This window comes from Mirounga leonina, unplaced genomic scaffold (assembly GCF_011800145.1).
Source record: "Mirounga leonina isolate KUSES-001 unplaced genomic scaffold, KU_Mleo_1.0 Mir_173, whole genome shotgun sequence".
Classification (NCBI taxonomy): domain Eukaryota; kingdom Metazoa; phylum Chordata; class Mammalia; order Carnivora; family Phocidae; genus Mirounga; species Mirounga leonina.
The window spans coordinates 81,702,619-81,719,820 of record NW_023270447.1 but is presented as its reverse complement, the minus strand read 5'-3'; the positions used below and the strand labels follow the sequence as shown (position 1 = coordinate 81,719,820).

At 59.3% G+C, this 17,202-nt stretch overlaps 1 protein-coding gene across 7 annotated transcripts in view; it reads left to right on the top strand.

Moving 5' to 3' along the window:
• ARHGEF10L (Rho guanine nucleotide exchange factor 10 like) overlaps positions 1 to 17,202 on the top strand; it is a 105,262-nt gene that overhangs the window by 34,948 nt on the left and 53,112 nt on the right. For 4 of the 7 annotated variants that reach the window (XM_035019654.1, XM_035019656.1, XM_035019658.1 and 1 more), the window contains 10 exons: positions 1,419 to 1,496; positions 2,433 to 2,612; positions 3,662 to 3,778; positions 5,195 to 5,287; positions 6,095 to 6,268; positions 10,377 to 10,522; positions 12,581 to 12,595; positions 12,841 to 13,022; positions 15,876 to 15,991; positions 16,563 to 16,690. In XM_035019654.1, the coding sequence (XP_034875545.1) occupies positions 1,419 to 1,496; positions 2,433 to 2,612; positions 3,662 to 3,778; positions 5,195 to 5,287; positions 6,095 to 6,268; positions 10,377 to 10,522; positions 12,581 to 12,595; positions 12,841 to 13,022; positions 15,876 to 15,991; positions 16,563 to 16,690 (1,229 nt within the window). The remainder of the gene's footprint in view (positions 1 to 1,418; positions 1,497 to 2,432; positions 2,613 to 3,661; positions 3,779 to 5,194; positions 5,288 to 6,094; positions 6,269 to 10,376; positions 10,523 to 12,580; positions 12,596 to 12,840; positions 13,023 to 15,875; positions 15,992 to 16,562; positions 16,691 to 17,202) is intronic. The other 3 variants (XM_035019657.1, XM_035019655.1, XM_035019660.1) reach the window with 1 other exon arrangement.

The following is a 17,202-nucleotide window of genomic DNA, read 5'->3' as shown; positions in this document are numbered from 1 at the left end:
ACTGAGAGTCTGACCCTCGTCCCCGGGCACTGAGATGGTGACCCTGGTTGGAGCCGGGCGCGAGCCCAGACTTCGGGCTCACAATCCAGGGCTCGTCTTCCTGGCGTTGGCTGGGCCTCTATCCTCAGGAATCTCTTGGTTTCCTGGTCAGGCAACCTTAGTTAGTCCTGACCAGTGGTTCTCAACCGAGGCGATTTTACCCCCGGCGCATTTGGCCCTGTCTGGTGATGTTTATGGCTGTCACTACTGGAGGTGGTACTGGAACCTAGTGGGTAGGGGCCAGGGATGTGGCTAAATGTCTTACAGTGCACAGGACAGGCCCCACAACTGAGAATCACCTGGCCCCATGTGTCAGGGTGCTGAGGTCGGGAACTCTGCTCTGGGAATAGCTTGGGCACCTGGGGATCGTTGACGATGCCTCACCTGTTGAACAGCCGGAAGGACAGTGGCCTGGCCCATCCCACAGCCATGGGGCTGTGTGGGCCATGGTTGTGCCTGGGGCACAGTGGGAATTGCTGAGAAGGGTGTGCCAGAGGCAGGACAGAGGTGTCCTGGAGGAGCAGGGCAGATGGCGGCAGTGGGGACCTGGATCGCTGCTCAGGACGACTGTCGGGCACCGCCAGGGTCGGTCACCCTCCTGGCCACGGCCCAGGGTGGACAGGCTCCAGCCTCAGACACCTCTCCCATGACACCTTTCATGAGCTCTCTCCGGGCTTTGGGGCACAGTGGAATCACCTGGGATGCTCTAAAAACCCCGGTACCCGGGTAGTGCCCCATACCGACCCCATCAGAATGTGTGGGGTGGTGGCTGGGTGACGGTAGTTTTAAAGATGCCACGCGATCCCACTGAGCAGCAGAGTCTGCTGCCCCCTCTCTGCTGCCCACCAGGCGAGGGCTGCTGGACTGGAGCTGGTCAGGCTGCACCTGAGGGTGTGTGGACTTGGGCTGAGGAGAGAAGGGGCCAGTGGGACGGGGCAGGGAGGGCCGGGATGTTTGGCCTGCAGCGGAGCCCCCTCGGGGGGTGGGAGGGCACCCTGCAGCCTGCCTGTGGGAGAGGGATTGGCGGGGGGTGGGATCTACAAGGAGCGGGAGTGGAGATCTCTGTTCCATCTAAGAGTTTTCTACTTGAGTTGTCCAGGGATGGGGGGCTGCCTGACCCCCGTGAAGGAGAGGTGATGATTCCCTTTGCCTGGATGTATGTGAGCAGAGGCGTGGCGGGGTGCTCGAGCCCCAGCACCCACACCCCCATCTGCAGTCTGGGCTCTGCAGGGAAATGTGCGCCTGCAGACCCCAGTGCTCCCGGGGTGGGCTCTGATGCTGAGACTCCTCTTCCCGCCACGCCGGACTCTGCACACGCCCAGGGCTCAGCCCGTGCGGTGGCAGGTGCAGGCACTGACTGCGCTTTCTGGCCCGAGCAGGTGCTCCGGAGGCACATCCTGGGCTCCATCGTGCAGAGCGAAGGCAGCTACGTGGAGTCTTTGAAGCGGGTACTCCAGGTGCGACTCCAGGGGCCTCTGGAGAGACAGCAGGGAGGACCCCAGAGGGACACTTTATGAGGAGTGTTGGGGGGCTGGGGACAGTTTTAAGGGGAAGGGCCACAGGCCAGCACTTTTATGGGGGCAGCAGGAATTCCTGACGCCTTGATGTTCACAGGGGGACTACATTTTGAAAGCAAAGTTGAGGGTTTGTGAAGTGAGGTGTGCCCTGTAGGGTGGAGGGCACCGTGCCTTCCTCGTCTCTCCGGGAGCCTTGGGGCAGGGTCGTGTCCCCCATCCTCCTGGGGCCCCCTGGAGGCTGGAGTGGATGCACCCTCTCTCTGGCCGTCAGGATGCCCAGGCGTTACCATGTCAGCTAACATGTCAACCTGGTCAGTAGTCGGCACTCCTGATGTGCTGAATCCCCTGGGATGCTGTGGCTTCGAGAGAGGCCACCAGGGAAGGCAGTTGTTGGGGTCGTGGGGTGTTCGTGACACCCTTCTCCTCCCCTCCTGAGTTCGGATCCGCAGAAGGGGAGCCCAGGCGTCAGGCAGGGAGAGATGGAAATATCATTGTGTTCCTGATCAGTGGCTCGGAGTGTGGCTCTGGTTCTGGGGGCCAAGGGAGCTAGGCCACTTCTCCAGTCAGGGTACTGGCTCAGTCATTGGCAGAGCTGGACGGGGCCAGCCGGGGCCTCGGGGCCTTGCCTCCATCGGGCTCCTTGAGAGCGTCTTCCTCCCAACCCCGCTTCACACCCAAGTCAAGGGGGTGGGTTGTGGGTAGGCAAAGAGGGGCCAGGCGTGTTACATTCATGGAGATCCTTCCAGAAGGAGGAGTGAAGGAAGGTCTACCCATGGTCTGCTGAGTTCTTCTGGGCCTTGTCCATGTTGCCCAAAGGGCAGGTGGGGGAAGGGGCTGTGGCCTGGCTTTGGGGTGCTTACCGCCCCGGCCCTGCAGGATTACCGCAACCCCCTGATGGAGATGGAGCCCAAGGTGCTGAGCGCCCGCAAGTGCCAGGCGGTGTTCTTCCGTGTGAAGGAGATCCTGCACTGCCACTCCATGTTCCAGATAGCCCTGTCCTCCCGCGTGGCTGAGTGGGATGCGACCGAGAAGATCGGGGACCTCTTCGTGGCTTCAGTACGTATCCCCAGACTCTCAGGTACAAACTGCAGCGCTCACCTGGATGCCGTCCTGGCCGGCAGCCTGCCGTCCCCTGGTCACCTGTCCAAGCCGGCAGGGTCTGGGGGTCGCAGGGCCTGGGTCTGCCTGGCCCCAGCTGGGGTGGGCGCGACACCTTCTAGTAGGTCCTTGGAGGTGTCCGTGGCTGTGGTGCTGGTGAAGCCCTCACGCTGTCTTGGCCTTGCCTGGTGGCAGCACCTTCAGGAGGCCGGACACCGTGGGCGGTCACCGGCTGGTCTGTGGCTTCCTGCCGAGTGCTCCTGGGGTGCCCACCGTCGGCGCTGCTTGCATAGACTGTGGCTTTGGCCCCCAGAGGACGCCGCGGGGCATCGGGCGGGCGCACTGGATCGCACTCCAGGCGGCCTGGACAGTCCCAGCTCAGTTTTGTCACCTCGGGCAGCTCCAGGGCTCTCTCTGGGCTCGAGTCCCCAGCTGAGGGGGGCTCTTGGTTTTTCAAACTGAAGTCTGTGAGCCCCAGAGCGATTCATGGGGGGGTGGGGGGTCAAGTCGGTGGAACTCCACTTTGATCTGTTGTAGGTAATTGGGTTCTCCTAAAAGAAAAAAAAGATATCGTTTTGAAAATCCCAGCACTCAACAGATCTGATGCCCTGGGTCATGTGGACACGGCCTGGGGGGAGGAGTGCCGTCCTCATGGCTGGAGGGCCAGGGCATTCTATTTCCTGGGGGTGGTGAGGAAGGGCACGGAGAGGGGGCATCAGGCCTGCCCCCACCCCCACCCCTTCTCCTCCCTTCACCTTCCAGGGCTGCTCAGCTTGGGGGTGGCGGGAGGGTCCCTGGTCTCTTGGCACCACCTCTTCCTCCCTGGGACCGCGGGCATCTCTCCAGCTCTCGGAGCCTGGTTTCCTCCCCTCAGTGGGGTGACAGGTTTCCTGACCTCAAGGCTGGTTGTGACCGTCCATCCGGGTAGCCAGTACCGAGGGTGGGGGTGCTAGCCACCCCCCCCATGTCACAGTGACCCTCCCTCCCTGCCCCCATGTCCGTTCCAGTTCTCCAAGTCCATGGTGCTAGACGTGTACAGCGACTATGTGAACAACTTCACCAATGCCATGTCCATCATTAAGAAGGCCTGTCTCACCAAGCCCGCCTTCCTCGAGTTCCTCAAGGTGGGCCAGCAGGAGTCCAGGGCCCCTCTCAGTGGGTTTCTCAGGAGGAAGAGGGCACTGGGGCCCAGCTTTGGGGGTCCCATCATCGCTGTGGCCTGGATACCTCCCCTCTTTCCTTTGGGACATCGCCAGTGCCATGGGAAGAAAATCGGCCCCTCTTGCCCCCCAGGAGGAGGGTGATAATGAGTTAGAGGGTCTGTAAGCTGGAGCTCGGCCAGGTGGAAGGGGAGGCTGGCTACCTCTCTTGGACGGGTGGGGTGACAATGGGTGGGTCTGTGGTGGGTGACTGTGTTCCTCTGTCGGGCTGGGCTTGGGTGGGTCTTCAGGTATGGCTCAGGTTGTCACCGGGTTGATCCCTTTTCCTCATTTGGGAAAGGGTGAGGAAAGTTCCTCAGAGGGCTATCTTGGGGACCACATGGGAGAATAGAGGTAAAAGGACCAAGGTATCAGGTAGCCATGGGCAGCTTCCCCTGAGTTCCTGGGCTGTGCAGTCAGGTGAGTCAGACACAGACCTTGCCCTCAGGAAATGTGCTGCCTGGCGGAGGGTGTGGGTGGGCTAGGTGGGGGAGGAGCCGGAGCCCCAGCCAAGGAAGCCCCTGCCCCACTCCAAGAAGGTCAGGGGGCTTTGTCAGTGGAGTGTCATCTGTTGTAACAGGTGGAGACAGAGGACAGGGTGTTCCAGATACAGGGGTGGTGGGGCAAAGGTTAGAGGCAGGAGGGTGGGGATGGGCAAGTCTGCTTGGATCCTGGGAGCACTGGGGGCCTATCTGGGAGTTCTAGGGGACAAGGCCCAGAGGTGGCTAAGTTCAGTTTGGATGGTCCTGGATCTCAAGGCCCAGGTGGCTGGGCCCTCATATTTCAGGCAGTGGGAGCCACTGAGGAGTTTTGGGCCTGGGCAGATGGAAGTGGAGGCCAGGGAGGAAGCTGAGGCAGCAGGCTGGGGGGCAGGGTGTGAGGGCCGGAATCAAGGTGACAGGCATGTGGATGGAGTGCTGGAGACAGATGGAAGAGGACAGCAGGACCCCCGTGCCTGCCCCTCAGCCTGGCCCGGGCCTGGCTGCCTTAGTTCACGTGGAGGGCGTGGTTGCCAAGGCTTCTCCTCTGGTCTCCTGAGGAAACTGCTCAGTCGCCCAGTTATGCTGTTAGTCTGGAGGCCTTAGCCCGACTGCTCTAGTCTGCCCAGGCTGGGGGGCTGTGTGGGGGACCCTGTGGCAGCAGAGTCCTGGCTGCGGAACCAGGGACATCTGGGGCGCTCCTCTCAGGCCTGAGGCTGAGCAGGGTACTGGGCCCCAGCCGGGGGGCGGGGGGAGGAGAGCCCAGGACTGGTGGCGTCTGCCCTCTGGGGCACTCGGCACCCCTGCAGACAGGGGTGGAGGGGTGGGGGCTTGGTGAATGATTCCACCTGCTCTCCAACAGCGGCGGCAGGTGTGCAGCCCGGACCGCGTCACGCTTTACGGGCTGATGGTGAAGCCCATCCAGAGGTTCCCACAGTTCATCCTCCTGCTTCAGGTACCATGTGGGGTGCTGACGGCTGCGGACCTGCAGGGTGTGGCCCGGGCTGGCGAGCCCCCTGGGGTGGGGGCTTCTTGTCCGTCATCCACAACCCATCCGTCTGCTTTGGACGATGAGCAGGACCTTGACCCCGTAGTGCCCTCTTTCTCTACTCCTGGAGTGGACCTGATCGTGTCGGACAGCTTCTTGTGCACCTCCCTGGCGTGGAGGGCTGGGTGCCTGGTGGTGGCAGGAGCCCAGGTTGTAGGAAGGGAACGAGGGTGTGTGGACTCCCAGGCCCTCGGGGGTCCTGGCAGCGGGGCAACGCTCAGGAAATGAGCTGACTTTGGCCACTTCGGGCTTCTAGAGGGAGTGTTCATCCCCTCACAGGGCTCCCCCCAAGAGTTTGGGACACCTCCCCTGATTGCCAAGGGCCCTTAGTCAGGGTAAGCCCCCGCCCCGCGGCTCCCCCCCCCCCCCCCCCCGCCCCATTGAGCTTGGCAGGGCGGCTGCTAGGCCAGGGACCCCTGCGGCACTTTCCTCTCTGTCCTCAGAGCTGCCGGCTGCAGGAGGGGGCTTTTATCTCAGCAAACTGCTGATCAGTGAATTAGTGATTGATCCACATATTTATTTTATATTTTCATTCATTAGCTATTTCTTGAGGCCTTGTTGTATGTCAGGTACCATCTGTCTTGGCCAAAAGTGGGGTACCTTCAGCCCCTGTCTCTGCAGGAGGTGGGAGGGTGAGGCTTTGGTCCCAGGCCAGGGGAGGGAGGGTCTGCTGGGGTGGGGTTCTCAGCCCTGGCTCTCTCGGGGTCCTGGTAGGATATGCTGAAGAACACCCCCAGGGGCCACCCGGATAGGCTGTCCCTGCAGCTCGCCCTCACGGAGCTCGAGACACTGGCCGAGAAGCTCAATGAGCAGAAGCGACTGGCCGACCAGGTGGCCGAGATCCAGCAGCTGACCAAGAGCGTCAGCGACCGTAGCAGCCTCAACAAGGTGAGTGCCAGGTCCCCCCCACCTGCGAGCCTTTACCTGCCCTGCGGCCTTTAACACCTGTCGCCTTGCCGCCTCCCCTCGGCCGCCCACTAGGTGGCAGTGTTCTCTGAGGGAGGGGAATCCTTGATTCTGAGCACACAGACCTTACCTTGAGGATTAGAGTCTACACTGCACCCCCGCATTCATTACTATCCATGTTATTTTAGGATAAAAGCTGATTTTGTCCATCAGTGTCATTGCCAGGAAAGACACCAGAAATGACAGTCTAGCATCATGCTTATACAAGGAAGCTCTGGGGTCAGAATCTGAGTTTGAATCCAGATTTTGCCAGTGGTGCTCACTGTGTGGCCTCAGGGGAATCACCCATCCTCTCTGAACCTCACTCACTCCCTCTGAAATGCGGAGAACTCAGCGGTGCCTGAACCCAAGGCTGCTGCTAGGCAAACAGAGGAGTCCTTAATATAAGGTGGTTGTCATCATTACTAGTGTTGTTTGTAAAGGAGAAAGAGAGAAAATTCATGCCATGTTTTGGGGTTGCAACTCAGGAACATTCTAGTAAAAAAAAAAATCTTGGAAAACTTTCAGACGAGTTCGTAGAGAACCTTGTTTTCAAAATACAAAGCTGGTACCCAAAAGCGTCATCACCTCGAGTCACCTGTTGGTGCACATGACATGAGGTGCTGGAAGCCGCTCCCAGACCCGGGGGGCCCTGCACCCTGGGCGCCCTGCACCCTGGGCGCTCCCTGCTTTCACCCGCAGGAGGGTGGAGGGTGGTGGGGATGGCTCAGGTGAGGCAACCGTGTCTTAGGGCACAGAGGCAGGGACACTAGCTGTTCTTTGGGGCAGAGACATTGTGTAGGGTCATCACAGGGAGGTGTTCAAATCTTTCAGGGAAAAACTGGGAGCCTCCTGGCTCTATGGGTTTCAAAAGCAGAAGTAAGGCCAGTGAGATTTTAGCCACATGGGGTAGAACTTTCTAATAGTACAGGAAGCTTTGCCCAGAGGACAACAGCCCTTTCCAGGTGGCCTGCACTTTACAGTATATAATACTAATCTACGCTACCATCTTTGATCTTTGCCACAGGCCTGCGAAGCCTGGACAGGATGGCCTGCAGGGTTCTGTGCAGTTCTAAGCTTCAGGGGTCCTACACCTTTTTTTTTTTTTTTTTTAAAGATTTTATTTATTTATTTGTCAGAGAGAAAGAGAGAGCACAAGCAGAGGGAGCAGCAGAGGGAGAGGGAGAAGCAGGCTCCCCACTGAGCAGGGAGCCAGATGCAGGACTCAATCCCAGGCCCCTGGGGTCATGACCTGAGCCGAAGGCAGACGCTCAACTGACTGAGCCACCCAGGCGCCCCCAGGAGTCCCACATCTTAAGACTCTCGCTCCTCAGGTCAAATTCAGGCTGTACACGTGCTTTTAGGCCCACACGATATTTTTATTTTTATTTTTTAAAGATTTTTATTTATTTATTTGAGAGAGAGAGAATGAGAGACAGAGAGCATGAGAGGGAGGAGGGTCAGAGGGAGAAGCAGACTCCCCGCCGAGCAGGGAGCCTGACGCGGGGCTCCATCTGGGGACTCCAGGATCATGGCCTGAGCTGAAAGCAGCCGCCCAACCAGCTGAGCCACCCAGGTGCCCCGGACACAGTATTTTTAAGAAGATGGAATCGGTTGCCATCAGTTAAAAATGGAAAGCTGCCCACAGAGTCCAGACTGGTAGGTCTTCTCAAAGGGCTGGAAGAACTGGCACACTGGCCTGCCTCCCTGCAGGCCACCGGCCACCTGAGGAGTAGCTGCCCATGCCCCCTCAGTCCCCGGTCCCTCCCTGTCTCCAGGCAGGACTCCCTAACCAGCCCCAGGCCGGCCCTCTATTTCGGAGTGTCTCTAGAAAGACAGACTTCAGGCCAGCCTGGCACCTGCGCTGGTGTCTGATGGTCTGTGCACTTGGGAAGTGTCTTTTTCGGTCCCCTCCCTTGGCCCCTTCTCTGTAACCAGCAGGGTCTCTCTGGCTTCAGCCCGCACACCTGTGTCGCAGCCAATGCCGGTGGAAGAGCTGGCTGGGCAGGAGGGAGTCCTCCGTAGCACCTGCTCTGGGCAGACCCACTGTTCTCTTCTGCGCCGTCCCCCACAGGGACCCGGGCAGTAAGGAGCCGTGGTCACTGGCTGGAGGCCAGGAAGACCTGTTTGGTGTTGGGCAAGGAACCGAAAGCTCCGAGCCTCAGTTTCTCCCCCTGTCAGGTGGGGGGCGTTTGTGAGACGTGTGGGACGTGGTTGTGGCAGCGACATGGCCGCACACTGTGCCTACCTCTGGCCAGGGCCCCCCTTGGGCAATCTCGGCCAGTTCTGAGACCAGTCCGGTGATTTTCCTCTTGCCGTCTGTCACCCAGGGAAAAGCAGAATTGAAACTGGGTGTGCCCCCAACAGAACCCTGCCGGCTATTTCAAAATGTGCCTGCTCAGGACCCTCCAGGGGAGTGTTTGTGCAATATCCGTTTTTTTCCCCTTTTATCTGCCTACGGGGCAGGGCATGATTGACAGCGGCCCAGGGGACTTCCAAGTTTTAGGTCATGGCGCACTTGGGCGGTCTTCAGTGGGGCCCGCTGTCTTCAGGGCTCCAGTCTTGTTTCCAAGAGCTGGCGTCAGCTTGTTGATGGAGCTGGTGGCGTAGGGGAGACTGGCCTTAGCAGTGACGAGAGGCCCCCTCAGGGACCCTGAGTCATTTTTGTGTCAGGAGCAGTGGGGCCTCTGTGACCCCTGTCACACGCAGCTGGTCGCCCGGTGCTGGGGACAGCATGTGCGCCTGGCCGCGTCCTGCGCCGCCGCCGCTTGGCAAGCCGCTTTACCTCTGGCATCTTGGCTTCCTCCTCTGGGAATGGGGGTGGCCGCGGGCTGCGGAGCTGGTTAAATGGGAAGTAGGATACTTAGTGCCAAGGGCAGTGCCCGGCAGGCAGTGGGCATTGGTACCATTTCAGGCTTTTGGGCAATCCGGGACACATGGTTCTAGGGAGAGTGACAGGGCTGTCTCTCTGGGGGGAGGCTTGGGGTGATCTGCCCTTTCCCAGCAGGGGTGAGGAGGGAGGGGAGGATGACTCTTGTCATCGGAGTCATGGGTTTTGGGAATGAATTTTGCTGAACATTATTCTCCCCTCTGCAAAAAAAGAAAAAAAAAAGTCCCTCTCAGTAAAAAGCTGTTTTCCTGGTGGGTCCCTGAGTAGGATGGTGGTCTTGGTGCTGGCAGGGGCTTTTCAGGGTCCAGCCTGAGATTGGCAAACGCCTGCTTGGATGCCTGAGGCCTGAACATCATTGACTAGCAGATCCGTGCAGCCCCCTCGTGCGGCAGGCTGGCTGGGGCTGTTCAGTTCGGGGTGCAGGGCTGGGGCCTCTTCCAGGCCCGAGGTCTCCCCAAGTGAGGCCACACCTCTTCATGGCGAAGACCATCACAGACAGCACGGCCCGTGGGGACAGCAGCGTCCCCAGTCGATGGGAGTACCCATGTGCAGGGCCAGCTTCTTGGGCGTATGACCAGAGCCGTCACACGGGGCCGGTGCTCAGGAGGGCCCCGCACTTGGGTTCCTGTTCTGCTGTTACTGTCCTGAAATCCTTAATACCGTTTGAACGAGGGCCGCATGTTCATTTTGCACCGGGCTCTGAAAATGATGTCGCTAGACCCGGTCACGTGTTACCATGGTGATCTGAGCGGTGGATCCTCGCCCCCCTTGATAGCTGGGGTGTGGGCAGGTGAAGTGACCTGCCGGAGGGTTCTCTAGCTGGTGAGCAGGCAGCCAGGGTGGGAGCACGCGTCTATGACTCTAGCTTGTGTCGCTGGCGGCGACTGCCGCGGGGAGGGGTGGCGGGGGCTGGCGCACCTGAGAAGGGGTGCGGGCTGCGGGACAAGGGGGGCAGCAGAGAACCCAGTGTGCCGTCCTGTGGCCTCCTCCCCAGTGCCTCTCGCCACGCCAGGGATGGAGGGCCTGGCCCCACCTCCTCCTCCGCCCCTCCCAGCCCCGGTCCCTGCTGCGCACAGAGAGGGGTTCTGGCTCCTGGGCGCAGTGATGGTCGCGTGGCAGCCTGTGTGCTGGTGTGGACTCTGCTCTGTCTCCTTCTCGCAGCTCTTGACCTCGGGTCAGCGGCAGCTGCTCCTGTGTGAGACACTGACAGAGACCGTGTACGGTGACCGCGGGCAGCTGATCAAGTCCAAGGAGCGCAGGGTCTTCCTGCTCAATGACATGCTGGTCTGCGCCAACATCAATTTCAAGTAAGTGGGCCTGGGTTGTAGCCTGCTGTAGGGACGCCCCCTCCTAGGGGGAAGACGTCCTGTTGTGCCCAGGTTTCTAGACTGGCCTCTCTGTGATGAGGTCTAGTGTGGCCTCGGCTTGGGTTTCAGACATTCCGGCTTCCTCTCCCATCCCTCTTGGCCTGCTCTCTCCCTAGTACCCTAGTCCCCAGATGGGGAGCATCTGGAAGGATCATCCAGGCCCACCCCTGGCCTTTGGGCCAGCAGCTGTCCTTCCTGCAGAGTGGTCTGTTCTAGAACTCTGCTGTTGGTAACTGAACAGCTTCCTGAGTTTCAACCACTCTGAGATTCCAGAGATTTTGCCCCGAGCACCGTCTCCCCCACAGAGCCTGGTCTCCTGGTTCTGAGACTAAGGTGGTAGAAATGCCTGGAGCTGGGCTTCTAGGTTGTACCGGAAAGAATCGGAGCTTGGATGGGGTGAGGGCGATTGTGCCCCATGGGTTGTATCAGGCCTCCAGAAATCTTTTATTTGCCTCACACAGGGAGTTCGTGCAAAGATTGAGACATTTTTGACTTCTCTTGAAAATCTGAAGGGCCAACATTCTGGGCCCACATTGCCCAGGGCCATATGGGCCTGGAGCTGGGTCACATGGCCTCCTTACTAGGGCTCGTGCTCTGCTGGGCTTCATGGTCCCCACCTGGCCCCGTTTGCTCACTTGCATCCCCTGCTGGGCCCTGTGGCTGAGGGATGGTGCCCAGATGAACTCCAGCTGTGACCTGTCCAGCTGGGACTCTTAGCCACTCAAGTGGAGCAGACTCTGCTCTCAATATTTGACAGCACTTTAAAAATCATCGCGGAAGCACCAATATGGTGACGATAACTGAGATCCAAAGGGACATCATCTGTACCCCTCACCTGGAGCACCTGTACAGTGGGGGACCCCTGTGGGGCCTGATGTAGACTCCACACCCAGAGCCGGCTGGTGCAGGCACGGCCATGGAGTGGATTCGGGGATAGTCTCCATCGCTGTGGCTCATGCACCCTGGAACAGGAGCATGCAGGGCCATCCGGGGACTCCCAGGCTCTCTCACCCTCCACCCATCCACCCACCCACCCACCCATCCATCCATCCACCCATCCATCCATCCATCCATCCATCCACCCACCCACCCACCCATCCATCCATCCATCCATCCACCCACCCACTCATCCATCCATCCACTTACACATCCATCCATCCATTCACCCACCCACTGACTCATCCATCCATCCATCCATCCATTCATCCACCCACCCACTCATCCACCCATCCACCCACCCACCCACCCACCCATCCATCCATCCATCCATCCATCCACCCACCCACCCACCCACCCACCCATCCATCCATCCATCCATCCATCCATCCATCCATCCATCCACCCACCCATCCATCCACCCACCCATCCATCAATCCACCCATCCACCCACCCACCCACCCATCCATCCATCCATCCATCCATCCATCCATCCATCCATCCATCCATCCACCCACCCATCAAAGACTTAATGGGCCCTTACTTTATGTCAGTTCACAGGTCTGGAGGAGACCCGGCACTGATAGGGGACTTGGACAAGGAAGCTTGTGTCCCAGATCAGTGTGGTGGTGCTTAAGGCTATCTCATTCCCTCCCTTCCTCCCTGATTCCAGCACTGTGATTTTTAAGGCACCATATCTGATGAACACCTGTTCTGCCCCCTGCTGCTCAGGGCCTAGCCTGGTGTGAGCTGTGATGGGGATGTTAGTGGCCCACTTTGGGGGGAGGGGGTTGGGGGATCAGCTTAGGTGATTCAGCACAAGTCATGTGACCTGTCTGATTGTTGGTGTCCTTGTCTGGAATAATACAAGCTTCCTAGCAGGGCCGCTGTGGGAATCGCAGGTGATTGGAGGCCAGCGGCCTGCTCGGGGAGAAGGCCCTCCTATGGTCCCTGATGCCTACACCTGGCGCAGCCCCGTGGCTGGCCCCCATTGGTCTCAGCCCCCTAGAAATCACTCAATAACAGGAATGACCTTCCTTTCCATTTTGTCTTTTTCCTCAGGCCTGCCAACCACAGGTAGGGGTTTGGGGGCTCGGGGCCTCGGGGCATGTGATTCTGGATCTGGGCTGGGGCCTGGGCACCCCAGGGCTTCTGCCTCATTGATGGCTCTCTGCTCTGCCTAGCTTGGTTTTGGCCCGAGGTCTGGTGCTTGTGTTGCAAGGGGCCTGGCTGAGCTGGCGTGCTGAGGAGTGTGCTCTGGGCTGGCCCTGTGCCTGGGCTGCTGCGGGCTCTCCAGGGCTTCCTCCTATCTGTCCTGGAAGGGGCCAGCTGGAGATCAGCAGCCTGGTGCCCCTCGGGCCCAAGTACGTGGTGAAGTGGAACACGGCGCTGCCCCAGGTGCAGGTGGTGGAGGTGGGCCAGGAGAGCGGCTCCTACGACAAGGACAACGTGCTCATCCAGCATGCTGGCGCCAAGAAGGCTTCCGCCGTGGGCCAGGCCCAGAGTGAGTACCCGCCCCGCTGCTGCCGGAGGGGCCCCTGCGCAGGCCTGTGGCCCTTGTCTGGGAACCCCAGACCGATGGGCCACCTGGCCAAGAGGCTCTGGCTGGTTTGCAGCCCCACACTACACACAGACGCACACCCAGACCCCCAGCTGCTCGTGCACGTTCCAGAGTCACACCTCCATCTCTTGCGCGGGACACTGTCCCTGCCCCTCCTACCCCTACACCCTTGTGCACCTGTGTGCCTACACGAGCGTGCATGCACAATGCCTTTGAGTTCCAAAGTGGGACTTCAGTTCCTGCTTGACCATCGCCTGCCTCCTACGGGACCTCAGTGGATGGCCCTCCTCTCTGGGCTTCAGTTTCCCTCTCTGTGCAGTGAGGGGCCCAGGTCATACTCCAGTAGGCTCCTTGACCCTCAGGGACCAGGCTCAGGGCTGTGTGGCTCCGACTTTTTGGCACGAGAGGAATGAGAATGCGGAGGGAGTGGCGCCGGGCAGCCTCTCAGTGGTGCACCTCCGTCCATCTCTGCGGGGCTGCCACCATCAGACCCGGTCTGGTGCAGGAGCTTCCTGGCTGCGGACCTTCCCTGTGCCTTTGCCCCCTTCCTGTCCATCCTCCATCCAAATGCAGATCAGGTCTGTGTGTGTCACCCTCCACCCCGAACCCACCCGTGGCTTTTCCTTGCTCTCAGGGTAAAGTCCCAGGTCTTCGTTGGCCCCCACGCACCACTGCGGGGGGCGCCCACCCACCCCGCCCTCCCCAGGCTGGCCACACCGGCCTCTCAGTTCCTGAGGGGCAGAGCCCCCTCCTACCCCAGGGCCTTCTCCCAGCCTCCACCCTTCTGCAGACTCTTTTGCTGTCCTACTTACTCATCTTAGCTCAGATGACACTTCTGCAGAGAAGCCTTTCCTGATTCCTTTGGACTGGGCCACCCCCCCCCCCCCATCCTGGGCTCTCAAGGCCCAGTCCTATGGTCACCTTCTCTGGGAGGGTTCGGCAGCAGCCCTCCTTCAGGGCCTGGTTTGCAGGGGATGTTAACAGCTGTTTGTTGAATGAAGGGAGGGTGCTGAGCTGCAGGGCTGGCAGGAAGGAGCTGGGCCGGAGGTCCCTTCCACAGGCTCTGGCTTCCATGTCCACCTGCCCACCGGCTCGGCTCTGTCCAGGGCCTGACCTGGGAGGGTACCTCCCTGGGTCTCGGGCAATTCTGGCACTGAGAGGGTGGTGGCACCATGCCCTGTTGCCGTCGGAGGGCGGGGCTGGCCGGCTGTGCCTACTCCCAAGTACTGGGCCCCTTCCCCTGGGTCTGTGAGCAGGAAGGGCTATTTTGCGGTTTCCAGAAGCCCCCAGCGAAGGGCCCCATTTGTCTTCCCCAGAGGCACCTTTGGCCCTAGCTTGACTCCACCTTACTGCTCCCAACCACCTTGGGGCCCCTCCTTCACTGCCACGTTTCTCAAATGAGAGTACTACGTGGCCTGAGTCCCTTCAAGGGGAAAAGAAAGCATTCTTGTTGAACCCTAGTTGGCCTTGAATGATTTTTTATCACATTGTTATTTGAATATGTGCAAATACAAGACTAGGTATGAAAAACTCGTGATGCTTATATCCCTTGAACAACCGTAAAAACGAAACAAAATCACAAGTGGGATAAAAAAGAAGCTACAAAACAATAAAATTCAAATTAACCGCATTCATTTAATGTGATGGATGATGTTGTTTTGCTGGAACCCAGTTGCTCACGATGTGGCTGTGGGCCTCTTCTGGGGCAGGTTCTTTTGAGATCTCTGTACCCCTCCCTTAGGGTGCCCTGTGGTGACCCGCGTGGCCCACCAGCTTACCCACTGGGCTCACTGCAGAGTCTGTCTTTGCTCTTTTGGTGTGAGTGCATCACTTCTCTGCCAGGTCTCCCCTTGCTCCCTGCTCATTACCTGGTGACAGCTGAGGTACTCGTGCTCATTACCAGAGCCCATGGAAGCCCTGACACCATGCAGCAAAACATGGCCTGAAAGTCATTCTATCCAGGTGACTCAGGATGTACATCTGTTCTCCAGATACTCTTCTAAATGAAGACCCCAAATAAGCCCTCCTCCAGGGTTCCATAAGACCCCAGCTCGAGAGACCTTGGCCTAGAGAATACAGCCGAAATTCCCTAACACGGCATTCAAGGACTTTCCCTCCTGGCCTGCTTCTCCTTCCTGCTCTGTCTCTTGCTGCTCGTCTCCCATGCCCCCAGTGCTACATTTGTATCATCCCCAGAGATCCGGGCACCCTCACTGTGCCCTTGCCCTGGTATCTTTCTCCCTAGTGCCTTTCATGTGTTGTGGTTCTTAATTGACTGATGCCCCTGTCTCCCCCATCCAGGTCATAAGCTCCGTAAGAACAGGGATCCTTTCTGTCTTATTTACAGCTATCTCTCCAACACCTGGAGTAGAACCTGGCACATAGTAGGTCCTTAGTACATCTGTGAACACCTTGCTGTTTGTGGGCTTCCTCAAGCCACAGTGCTTTGCATATGCTGTTCTCCTTTATGGCAGCAAGCCCACCACACGCCTGGCTCTGTGAAGGTTCCTCACTTCTTGCACGCACAGTTGGTTCTTAGTCTTCTGGCCTCCTGTGACCCTTTGAGAGTGGCCTGGACCCCAGATGCTGGACTACCTGTGACTGGATCTGGGCCTTCTCCCCCACCACCCCGACTAGGAACTCCACCAGGGCAAGAGCCTGGTAATGTCTCCTTCTGTGTCTGTAGTGCCGTATCTCCAGGGCGACAGGTCTTCTTTTATGCAGTAAATGGATGCTTGGGTCCTCGTTAGCCCCTCCTCCACCCCTGAAGTTGAGTTGGGTCTCTTCTCTGCCCAGATAAGGTGTATTTCGGCCCCCCGCGCCTCTTCCAGGAGCTGCAGGACCTGCAGAAAGATCTGGCTGTGGTCGAGCAGATAACCTTCCTCATCAGCACGCTGCACGGCACCTACCAGGTACCCAGCCCTGGCCCGGCTTTGTTGGGCTCTGGGCTCCTCCCTCGGGCAGTGCCCAGATCAGCAGGTGGAGTGGGAGAGGGCTCCTGTCTTAGCCCAGGCCCCAGGCGTGCTCCTGGCTCCTGAATCCCACAGGCAAGAGGAGCAGCTAGAACTCCCCACTGCTACCTAGATGTCTGGTATGCGGCCTCTGGTTCGGGGGTGAAGCTCTGATTTGGGTTAAGTGGGGTCTGGCTGTGTGGTGATTGTTTTGTTCTCTGCACACTGACCAGTCAGTCTCGCAGCCCCTTCCTGGACCTCACCCCAAAGCTGGAGAGGATGCTGGCTGGGAGGTTGTCCCTCTCACAGGAGGGGTACCAGCTGGGGTCTGAACGAGGGCTGGGAAGCCTGCTGTGGGCCTGCAGCCCAGGGAGCCGGCCGCCTCCTGTGGCTGAGCCAGAGGTCCCTGCTGAGCTCCGGGACCTCCCCAGCTCCTCTCCCCCTGGGGTCCCTCCGGATGCTCGAGAATCCTGTGTGGCTCTGGGGGAGCCAGCAGGCCGGGTGGTGATCTCACTGGCCTCCTCAACCCTAGAACCTAAACATGACCGTGGCTCAAGACTGGTGCCTGGCCCTGCAGAGGCTAATGCGGGTAAAGGAGGAGGAGATCCACTCGGCCAACAAGTGTCGTCTCAGGCTCCTGCTTCCTGGAAAACCTGACAAGTGAGATGGGGAGCGGCCACCGCTGACGGGTGGTGGGGGGACGCGGAGAGAGGGCACCTGGAGCGGACCCATTCATCAGTGTGGTCATGGGCGTGGGTGTATACACACTGCGGGCCCTGCCCAGCACAGCTCTTAGCCATTGAATGAATGAATGAATGAATGAGTGACTGGTTCATACTTGACTTAAGCCTATCCTCTGTTAGGAGATGCTCTGCTGTTGGTTGGTTCCATTTGTGCTGTGACCTTTTCCCTCACTCCAGACGGTGCAGAGCCCTGGGACCAGGCCTTGGGTCTCCTCACGGACCCAGCCTCCCCCCAGCATGGCCCCTACCCCCAAATGCCCACCCTGGCACTTGTGCTCCATCGTAGACCCTCAGCTGATGTTTGTGGAATTGAAGACAGGTCTAGCAGAGATAGGGAAGGCTAGCTCTGAGCCCCAGTTTGCAGATGAGGGCAGTGAGGCTCCAGGGGTTGTCGGATAGTGCCCCCCCGCCCCCGCCGGCCACGGAGTA